Below are 11,833 nucleotides of genomic sequence, written 5' to 3' on the forward strand. Positions count from 1 at the left end.
CAATCGGTTCGGTAGTTTTGGCGTTTGGCGTGAAAGCGAGACTGACAGACAGACAGACAGAGATACTTCTGCATTTATAATATTAGAAAAGATTATGTGCACACTGCACAGCTGTTTTTGGGTATTTTGATTAATTAAGGGCCGCGCTACACCGGAATGGCAGCGGCGAGGCGAGCACTTTCAGCGCTGCCATTCCGCCGCCTCACCGGAGCGAATCATACCGCTCCGGCGCTCGCGTCGGACAACGCGTCAGTGTTGCCAACTATGGGGATTTCCCACTAAATTTAGTAGGAAAAAAATAAATTTAGTGGGTTTTTTAGGGGGTAAAATATTTTGGGGATATTTTTGGGCGTAAAATTTTTGAAGAATGGAATATTTTTTTAATAACAACCTTAAAGTGGCTTTCGGATCTTTGCCGCGAGCGACCGCGATGGACGAAAATTCAAACGAAATGCCACTTTATGACATAGTCTATAGGTTTCATTTTATTCTACCACTAGCTTTTACGCCGCCGCCGGGGGCAGCATGGGTAGCCACTAGCCGCGCAAATGTCAGTAGAAAATGATACCTATATTCTATGTCATACAGTAGCATTTTAGTTGATTTTTTACCGCTCGCGGTCACTCGCGGCAAAGATTCGAAAGCCACCTGATGGAAATGCCGCACAAAGCACATAATATTGTCTCTATAGTGAATAGTCTATGAGTCATACCAGCTGACACTGCTGACAGTAGGCTGACAGATTATTATTATATTTTGTTGTCATTGTATGTAATGGAGAAAAAATATTGAAGTATTTTAAAACTGCTGGCCTGTTTGTTTGTTTGGCCTGTTGAAGGTGTATTTCAGCGTTCTGAGCGCTTAGTAGAACACTCAACACACCCCAAGTAATTTTAAATATTTTTATTTTATGGGGAGTTTTGGTTGAAATTTAGTGGGTTTTGAAGTTGCTTTAAGGGGGGCCACGCACGTAATGCTACGTCCGCACGTTTACAAACTCCAAATCGCCACAAATGAACACAAACGTTTGGTTTGATTTCGAAATCCATCCACACGCTTGCGAGTGAGTTAGTTTGTTCTGACGCGGCAAGCATGACGGACATCGATATGCTGTATCGGCTATAAACATTTATTTATTTGGACGCCTCCGTGGTCTAGTGGTATAGAGTGGTATAAAGTGGCATTTTAATTGAATTTTTCGGAACGAAAAAAGATCGGAACGGCACCTTAGGTTTATTTCCACAGTTTGTCCATACTTTCGCATTTCCGCTAGTCGCCGTGCTAGCACTACTGGTGTATACATTTTTCTCTCCCACCCCTCTAAGGGGAACAAAGAGGGGGTCAGATTTTGTATCAAACTTTTTTCTTCAATGGACTTACTTCATATTATTTACTGTATAATATTCCAATTTAACATCTGGTGTATAACATTTTTCCCCCCACCCCTTTAAGGGGGCAAAAGTGGGGATCAGATTTTGTATCAAACATTTTTCTTTAACATGAAAACTACTGATCCAATTTGAATATGGTTTTCGCAGATATATTTGTCTTCTTCTAACTTAACATCTGGTGTATAAAATTTTTCCCCCCACCTCTCAAAGGGGACCAAAGAGGGGCAGATTTTGTATCAAACTTTTTTCTTTGATGAACTTACTTCATATCATTTACTTACTGTATTTTGCAATTTAATATCTGGTGCAAAAAATTTTCCCCCCAACTCTCAAAGGGGACCAAAGAGGGACAGATTTTGTATCAAACTTTTTTCTTTAATACAAATCTACTGATCGAATGTGAATATTGCATATTCGGGGGGCTTGCAGTTTGCCCCCGGCCCTTACTTGGGGGAGCTGCGTCACCCCAAACCTCTCCTGAAAATGTTGCTTATAACAAAATTGTGTCGCGTCGTTAGTGTGGAGTTTTAATTCTCCATTTTTAAGAACAAACTAAGTTATTAATTAAAAGTGAATTTATTCTTGCCTAAACTAAACATACAGTTTCGAGTGTCTTTGGATTATGCGGGGGGCTTTGCCCCCGGCCCCTAATTGGGGTGGCTGAGCCCCCCCAAACGCCCATCCTGGTAATGTTGCCAAGCAAAAACGTGTTTCGTCGTTAGTGTTGAGTTTTAATTCTTCTTCTTTAGGGACAAACTAAGTTATTAATTAATAGTGAAATTATTCTAACCTAAACTAAACATACAGATTTCGAGTGTCATTTGATTAATATGCGGGAGGCTTTGCCTGGATATGGACAGACGGACAGGCTGATGTTTGATCTTTGTGATCGGGTCCTATTTTTACCCTTTGAATATACTATAAAAAGGATAAAATTATCCATTTCCGTTATTATACTATGCTAACGCGGACGAAGTCGCGGGCAAGAGCTATCCATTCTAATATTATAAATGCGAAAGTGTGTTTGTTTGTCCTTTCTTCACAGCCTAACGAAGCAACCAATCGACTTGATTTTTGGCATAAACTTAGTTGAAAGGATGGAGAGTAGCATAGGTTTCCGAAGGAGATTTGCAACAATATTCGTATTTTACGCGATTTTCGAATTCCAAGCGAGCGAAGCCGCGGGCAAAAGCTAGTTATAGTATAAAGTCTTAGCTTTATCAATTTTCATAGAGCTACTGAAGGCAGGGACAGTGAATGACTGTTAACTAAGGTCTTACGTGGATTTTCAACATGTGCAACTGGCGCATTAAGTGCTTTATTTATAAAGCACTGGAAAGCACATAATGTAACAGGTGGAAAATGTTTGTTTATGAAGCGATAAGAAGTAGCGTGAAAAGAGTCGAACCAAAACTACACTCGGTGCGCTCGCCAGTTTTATCGGCTCGAATTTGGCATTGCTCGTTATCTGTTACAAATGAGAACTCGTTTTTTACTGACTCTACAAAAAGATTAAATTCATATTTAATACGTTTAATCGGTCGTTACACTTACAAACGTCTGCTTAATTAGCGATTTGCTAATTTCCGCATTTCCATAAATATCTATATAAATGTTAGTCGCAATGATAATATTATTTACACACTTCGTGAAACGTGAGGCTATCGTTTGTACGGTCAGCTACTCGGCTCCCGCCAGCGGCCGAGTAAAATGTCGGTGTACGCAGCGATACTGATGGTGGGGGCGGGCTCGCTGCTCGCCGCGGGGGAAGAGGGGGGGCTGCTGGTGCACGCGCCGGCCGGCAGCATCCGCGGCGTGCCCGCTCCCGACGGTGATTACGTCATGTTCCTGGGCATACCGTATGCCAGAGTCAACGCCAGCAATCCTTTCGGGGTGAGTCCATGCTCGTCCGAGTTATTCCGCCGCGATTCGACCGATACACGCCTCGATAATGATTAAAACATCCCTCGATAACTTCAGGAATATTATAATATAAGAATTTATGAATACGTATGGTAATATATACGCGCCTGTCTAGAGGGCCTAGACACGCTTGTCTAGGCCCTCTAGATATCGTTAACGTTAATCGTAAACGCTAACGCCAACGCCACATAATTTTTAACAAAAAATTTAAACCGACTTCCAAGGTAAAAACAATAATAACATTCTTTATGAACTAAAAAGTATTAAATAATGTTTCCTATCTAATAGTACCTTTTTTACGAATTCGGCTAAAACTCAACTATTTCTGTACTCAATCTTCATCATTTTGAAGTCGGTGCCAGTTAAAAAAGTTTCAAATATTCTGGCAGACTGAAGATTCAGCTAAGTATATCTGGTAATACTTTTTAGATTTAGATTTTAAAAAATATTTAAAACTTTTTAGTTCATATTATAAGGATGTTATTATTGTTTTCACCTTGGAAGTCGGTTTTAATTTTTTGTTAAAAATAATAATTTCACTCTTTTCAGTTACCTAGTAATAGTTAGGGAGGGGAAGAGGGGATTTCGGGACAAGCTCGAGCGTCTCAGATCAAGCTTGTATAGGCTTCCGACATGTGTCTAGTTATCATAATATAGAAATCAGATTTCTCACGTGGTGGGTTAAAAATATATTTTTTAAATATTTAAATGTCATCGGATCTGTCAGATTAAGATAGGGGATGTTAAGTATACCCCAAAGAAGCTTCCATATAAAGCACTGACGATTCAAAGGTTAGGTAAGCCAGTAGGGACATTTTAAAATATAAAAAAATAAAGCTTCATATTTTCCTAACTAAGCTTCGCAGATATTTTGTTTTGCACTAAACTAAATGATTTGGTCCTTGCTGTCTACAATTTTTAGCTTCGTGATTAGCACCTTCCCCTCCCTTACTATAAACCATCGCGTACGTATATTATTATTGAACGTATCTTTAAATTACAATTTAATATCAGCCGTAGATAACTTTCAACAATACTTACATAAAAAAAATCAAAATGAACACGTGCTAGGTATATATCAATTGGGCCGCGCCGTTGAACATACAAAAAAAATATCCACAGCCGAACATATTATAACCTCCTCCTTTTTGGAAGTCGGTTAAAAATGTATGGGATTTGTCATAATAGTATTCGCTAGCGAAGCGATGGCTTATGCCAAATTGCATACATTTTGTTAGCGTTTACGATAATCGCTTGCCACTAATTGTCTACTAAGTAGACGCGCAGGTCACGCGCATGCCCCTGTGCACTCACTACTACGAGTATGATAGACAGGAAAATCCATAATGTAAAATTATAATAATTTATAACAGTAACTACTATTGGCATTATCGGGTGTCGAATCACCGGGAGGCAGCCGAGTTAATTTTAAAAGCCGAATTCGATGGTCCTAGTCGGTCAGTTTTAAAGATAATACTATATGACAGACACTATAACGATATTTAGAACATAAACAAATCTTTTCAGGCCGCGATCCCGCACGAAAAATTTGACAAAACTTTTGAAGCCTCCACCGAATCCGCAGTATGTCCGCAGATGAAGAAAATATTTACAAATAGAAATAGCGATAGGTACGACGGCACCCTCGACTGCTTGCGGCTCAACGTATTCGTACCGAAGACGGAGACTAAACACCGAGGTGTTTATATTTTCGTATTCGGTGGCAAGTTCGTGGAAGGAGACAGCAAATTAAGTTCGTACGGACCCAAATATCTCGTGCGGCACGACATCATAGTGGTCACGTTTAATTTTAGAAGCGGCCCCTACGGTTTCATGTGCGCGGACATCCCCGAGATCCCCGGCAACCAGGCCGGCCGGGACCAGTACGCCGCCATCGAGTGGGTCAGAGACAACATCCGGGCTTTCGGGGGGGACCCTGGGAGGCTCACCCTCGGCGGCCACAGCTCCGGCGCCCAGCTGGTCGACATGCACCTGCTGACCGAGCGGCCCCGGCTGTTCCGGCGGGCCATCCTGCAGAGCGGAACCACCCTGGGGCCGGACTTCCTGGGCCCCTCCGATCCTATGGCGCTCGTCGATATCGCCGGGACGCTCGGCTTCGAAACTAACGACACGTCCGCCGCTCTGTCGTTCCTGGCCGAGGCGAGTCCCGAGGCCGTCGTCGAAGCGACGGTAAAGTACGAGTGGCGACCGTGCGTCGAAAAAAAATTTCCCGGCGTCGTCCCGTTCGTCGCCGAAAACCCGGAATTTTCGGAGGGGCGAAACGTCGACGGGTTGGACATACTGGGGGGGTTCACGGACAGGGAGTACGCCTTTACGTGGTACTTTTCCGATTATAGACATTTATACCGCGAGCCGGATAGCTTTCGGTATACTCTGGAACAAAAGTTTAATCTTTGGGACGAGAGCGACCTCGTAGATATAGTTCGGCGCTTCTACGTGGACGACGACGGAGATCGCGATATCGTGAAAGATGACACTGTCGATTTGCTTTCCGATTTCGCTTACGCATACCCGATGCAGCGACAGCTGATGAAGTACGCGAAGCACCCGAACTCAAGCGTGTACCTCTACGTGTTCTCCTACGACGGTTGTCGGAACAGAATGAAAATAATCTTCAACATAACGGATACCGGAGCGACTCACTCCGACGAGCTGGGGTACATGTTTACCATGGACTTAATTCCGGAGATGGACGATAGCAGAGACCGGCGTATGATCGACCGACTGACCACGTTGTGGGCCAACTTCGTTAAGTACGGGTAAGAGTACTAGTTCGGGAGGCCTAGCACATTTTTTTTGTGATTACTAACAAGCAAAATTTTTGTGAGTAGCTTCATTTTGATAAGACGAACAACATTTTTATTTTAGAAAAATCTCGAAAGTAGTAGCTAACAGAGATAGAAAGGATTTCATACTTTGACTTGATGGTCCTAAAATATGGATTGTTCTATTTGTAGGACAAATTATATGACTACTAATCTATCAATATACAAAAAATCGGTTAAATGCGAGTCGGACTCGCGCACGAAGGGTTCCGTACCGTTATAGAGGACAAAATAGGCCAGAATGGTTTTTTGTATGAGAGCCGACCTTAATTTTTTATTTTATTTAGATATTATGATTAATTATTAAAGTAGACATATAACTAAGTCCTTTAATAATAATAATTATTATTATTATTGCAACACAAATAAACGTTTCAAATTTTACAGATTCATACAGTTAGAAACTAAACCTATTTACATAAAATCGAAAAACAATGTGCGAAAAATCAAGGATAAGACATAAAAACACTATCTGATATACAAATTACAAACCACATTACTTATATGTGATCGATGCAGTAGGCAAAGGACACTCAGCTGTGTATCAGTATCATAATAAGTATAATAATAAGTATACTTAGTTATAAATTTCACGTAGGTACGGGCTTTGTACATATTTTGAGTGTTAGTAAATAGTAGTCCATAGGTACATCCATTATGTCTTTGTTTCACCGTACAATAAGTATACCCATATTTATTGTATGCAGGCACATTGCATTATGATACACATTCACTCAAATCATCTATACTTAATATTATAAAGCGGAAGAGTTTGTTTGTTTATTTGTTTGAACGCGCTAATCTCAGGAACTACTGGTCCGATTTGAAAAATTCTTTCAGTGTTAGATAGACCATTTATCGAGAAAGGCTATAGGCTATATTTTATCATGCTAAGACTAATAGAAGCGAAGAAATAAAGGAAAGTGTGGAAAAAACGTGAGAAATTACTTGAAATGGCTTATTTGAACGCGCTAATCTCAGGAATTAATATTCCGATTTGAAAAATTCTTCCAGTGTTAGATAGCCCATTAATCAAGAAAGGTAATAGGCTATATTTTAGTACGCTAAGACTAATAGGAGCGAAGAAATAGAGAAAAATGTGGAAAAAATGGGGGAAATTATTTGAAAGGGCTTATTTGAACGCGCTAATCTCAGGAACTACTGGTCCGATTTTAAAAATTATTTCAGTGTTAGATAGCCCATTTATTAAAGAAGGCTATAAGCTATATTTTATCACGCTAAGACTAATAAGAGGGAAGAAATAGAGGAAAATGTGGAAAAAAAACGGGGGAAATTATTTGAAAGGGCTTATCTCACGAACTACTGGAGCATTTTTTCTGTTATTTGGCACAGATAAGAATTAGACCACGTGAAGGATCATAGGCTATTTTTTGTGGACTTATTTGTCTATGAAATATCTAATTTACGCGGGCGGAGCTGCGCGGAACGTTATATTTCGCGTGGTCGTACAAAGATACTTTGAGTCCCGAAAAAGAACAAAGGATACATTTTGTCCCGGAAAAATGTACGGTTACTGCACAATATACTTTTATGATTTGCGCGTAAACTATTCAATCTATTTTGATGGAATTTGGTATGGAGATACTTTGAGTCTCGGGAAATGACAAGGAATACTAATTTTGTCACGGAAAATGTACGGTTCCCGCACAATAAACTTTGATGATTATTGCCTAAACTATTCAATCTATTTTGACGAAATTTGGCACGGAGATTGATCTCCAATCTCCATGCCAAATTTGAATCTGGGACAAGGGATGTTTTTTGTCCCGGAAAAATATGCGGTTCTCACACAATATACTTTTCTGATTTGCGCGTAAACGACTCAATCGATCTACGGGAACAACTATAAACTAAAATTCACGCGGACGAAGTCGCGGGCAACAGCTAGTATAAGATATTTAGCAAAATAAGGAATAATAATATAAAATAATAAACTTTGAAGTAAACAATGTCGACAACAAGAAGATTTTCCACAATTATTAGGTACTTCTCATATCCACTGATTGCCACATGCTAATAATAATAGTCAATGTACTTACATCATTCTACTGACGTACCTACGTATGTACTCATATACTGTACCTAGCCCTACGAATGACTTCTTGGGATCGAAAATTTTGCCACTAGGTATACTCACTACGCTAGGTTACAACTTACAACAATAGTTATCATTGTGAATTGTAAGTAAGTATCTACCTATATCATAGTTATATTGTGTGCGAAATTTGGTTCAAACAGATATTATATCCCACTTACAAAATAAATACTTACACATTATTCACACATTATTTTATAAACCCGAATTTAACAAAACATTATAACTTAAAGGCTAAGAATGTGTTAGTAAGAACGGATTTTTAAGACATTTCGTTTAGTTAAGAAGTGAGGAAAGTTTTGATATTTGTAATTCAATAACTTACAGAAAATGCAGGTTCCCTTGGCATCTAAACTAGGCTGAGCCTGTATCTTAGATGTCAGTTTCTTCCTCACAAAATAGTTACACAAACTCAATCACTTTCGGAAATTACAGTCACTCATCAGTCATCACTCATAGAACATTTTATAGGTACCTACTACCTACCTATTATACTGAGACATTTTCGCAATATTGTATTAAAACTTAAAAGTCTAATTGCACATACAAAATAACTGTTAGTATTAAAGAAACAACTCGAATAATTATTACGTTGCAAAATAATTATATTATAACACAATAGTCTTGACAAGGCTACGATATGAGGGTACAATTAAATTTGTACACATTTTTGTGCTGCAGTTCATATTGAAAAATCGGCCAAGTGCGAGTTGGACTCGCAGCAGCAAAAAGGTTTATTTCTATGAAATTAAAAGGTAATTGATTTATTTTTATGTTTCAGTTGTTTTAATGAAAGTTAAATTAAGGTTTACCATTTATGACATATAAAAAAAAATACTTGCTAGATATCGTTCAAACCAATTTTCGTTGGTAGTTTTTATAGTAATGAATATCATATATTGTTTTAGATTTATCATGCCCCTACTTTAGAAGTTAGAGGGGGGGGGGGACATACTTTTTACCACTTTGGGTTAGAAAAAGGTTAGGTTAGAAAAAAATGATATTAGAAACCTCAATATGATTTTTGAAGACCTATCCATAGATACCCCATCTGTAAGATGAAAAAAAATTGCGCATATGTTAGATGAAAAAAAAATTTGTTTGTTTCAGTTGTACCTATGGGACACCTAAAATTTTTAATATTTTTTCCATTTTGTACCAAAATCTTAATGCGGTTCACAGATTACATCTAGTTACCAAGTTTCAATAGTATAGCTATTATAGTTTCGGAGAAAAGTGGCTGTGACATACGGACGGATAGATAGACAGATAGACATGACCAATCTATAAGGGTTACATTTTTTCCCATTTGGCTACGGAATTCCGTTACAGGGATCTGTAATCAACAAAACTTGCTTGACTACTGAACCCTAAAACGGAACCCTAACCAGCAGATTTTTTGTACATTGGTAGGTTAATAGTTATATAATTTAAAAGTTACATTATCCTACAAATAGAACAATCCATATTTTAGGACCATCAAGTCAAAGTATGAAATCCTTTCTATCTCTGTTAGCTTTTCACTAAACTTAAACTTTTGAGATTTTTCGATACTAAAAATGTTGTTCCTCTTATCAAAATGAAGCTACTCACAAAAAATTAGCTTGTTAGTAATCACAAAAAAATCTTGTTCTAGGGCTCCCGTACCATACGGCAATTCTAATTAAAATTAAAATGTTTCGATGACGATAGTGAGACGGGCGCCCCCCCCCCCCCCTCTTGACTCCATTTCTACGCACGTGCAGATTCACGTACTTTGGATTCGTTTTGAATATCTAACAATTAGCCAAGTGCGAGTTGGACTCGCGCACGAAGGGCTCCGTGCCAATTAAGAGCAAAATTAGGCCGAAAATTGTGTTTTTCGTATGGGAGACTCCCTTGATTTTTCATTTTATTTTTTATGTTATTATTAAATATTAAAATACACAATATATAACTGGGACTCTGTGAAAAATTCAAGTACCTACCTGTTGCCATTATTGGTATAGAGCAAAAAAGGCAAAAAAATCACGTTTGTTGTATGGGAGCCCCTTAATTGAACATTAATTTTATTTTTAATCTGTGAAAATTTCAAGTTCCAACTCTGTAGCTATTACCGTTCTTGAGTTACAGCCTGGAGACACACAGTTTACGGGCGTCGAAGATAAATCTGTTTTAAATCAAGTAAAGGGGGTAGAAATCGTTACTCGTTAAGGATTGAAACGGCTCGTTATTTCAGAGAGCCGACCCCCGCGAGGACGGCGCTGCTGCCGGTGGTCTGGCCGCCGCTGACGGCCGACACCGTGCCGGCGCTGCGGCTCGACGCCGACCTCACCGTCATCTCGCGGCCCTTACGCAGCAGGATGGCTTTCTGGGATCTGTTCTATGATGCGCATTTAGATAAACTTCGTTACTGAAACTGATCCGCTACTGATTTATGCGGGGTGTAACAAAACTGAGTGATAATACTTGTGGCAGCACTGAAAGAGTAAATATATATTTTTTAAACTTTTGTATGGGAAAATTCATGACGCTAGTGGATCGCTTGCTATTAAAAATCTCCAAAAATATTGCTCTTTCAGCGCTGCTACTTTCACAGCAAACTCTATATAATATAAGGGACATAATTATACACACCCACTTTGTTCTGTTACACCTGTATAGGCCTATTGGATATCGTTGCTAAGCTACGGCAACGTCGCGGGTCGGTTGACGGCGGAAACTCGAGGACGCTTTTCTCACATGATTCTCATACAAGTCAATGCACTTTTTTGGTAATTGTTTATATTTTTGGCACAATAAAAAGTAATGAGTCAAATTAATATTAAGTTTGGATTTCAGAATATTTCCACATACTTTTTCCGCATAAAATCTGTATCGAAAGCTATATTTACTTAAATATACAATATCATGAAATATTCTTTCAAATTCATTGAATATGATTTTTACTGTGTATTTATTTATTTGTAAGATCATCTTATTAGTTATCACTTATTACTAATAACAGGTTGTTTACCTAATTAAAAATTATAGGGCACAAACTATTCCAAAGCAATCATGTTCATGAAGTCTTCGAAATCCATGATGATGGAGAACGAATCATCCGTGTAAAAGTAATACCACAGACCAGAGTAGGTAATCGACTGTACGACGTGAAAGTGGAGCTTTATATTAATTGGAAAATTACCTAATTAATCTATACATATCTATACATATAATAAAAATGTAGAAATGACAATTCTATACATTAAAGATATCCAAAAAATAATAAGCGGGGGCTGTTACTACATCGCTATAGAAGCCAAAACTGTGGTTAGTTTTTTGTCTGTCTGTCTGTCTGTCTGTATGTTTTATCCAGCATCACACGAAAACTACTGATCCGATTTGAATGCGGTTTTAGCAGATATATTTGTCTTCTCCCAACTTAACATCTGGTGTACAAAAATTTTTCCCCCCACCTCTCCAAGGGGTCAAAAGAGGGGGTTAGATTTTGTACCAAACTTTTTTCGTTAACACGAAAACTACTGATCCGATTTGAATACGGTTTTCGCAGATATATTTATCTTCTTCCAACTTAA

The 11,833-nt window shown here is 38.6% G+C and overlaps 1 protein-coding gene across 1 annotated transcript; it reads left to right on the top strand.

Moving 5' to 3' along the window:
* Window positions 1-3,101: 3,101 nt before the first annotated feature.
* On the top strand, window positions 3,102-10,672 carry LOC121740074 (juvenile hormone esterase-like). The gene is made up of 3 exons (XM_042132805.1): window positions 3,102-3,284; window positions 4,842-6,094; window positions 10,495-10,672. Exons 1-3 carry the CDS (start codon window positions 3,102-3,104, stop codon window positions 10,670-10,672), a joined length of 1,614 nt encoding a protein of 537 aa, XP_041988739.1.
* The last annotated feature ends 1,161 nt before the right edge of the window (window positions 10,673-11,833 follow it).

The sequence above is a fragment of the Aricia agestis genome, chromosome 1 (genome assembly GCF_905147365.1).
Source record: "Aricia agestis chromosome 1, ilAriAges1.1, whole genome shotgun sequence".
In the NCBI taxonomy this organism is placed as follows: Eukaryota; Metazoa; Arthropoda; class Insecta; order Lepidoptera; family Lycaenidae; genus Aricia; species Aricia agestis.

What these genes read in the sequence shown, in the direction of transcription:
- LOC121740074 (XM_042132805.1), top strand. Translation starts at nt 3,102, where the DNA reads ATGTCGGTGTACGCAGCGATACTGATGGTGGGGGCGGGCTCGCTGCTC. An exon ending in ACGCCAGCAATCCTTTCGGG is followed by an intron (nt 3,285 to 4,841) that starts GTGAGTCCATGC and finishes AAATCTTTTCAG; the next exon opens with GCCGCGATCCCGCACGAAAA. An exon ending in GCCAACTTCGTTAAGTACGG is followed by an intron (nt 6,095 to 10,494) that starts GTAAGAGTACTA and finishes TCGTTATTTCAG; the next exon opens with AGAGCCGACCCCCGCGAGGA.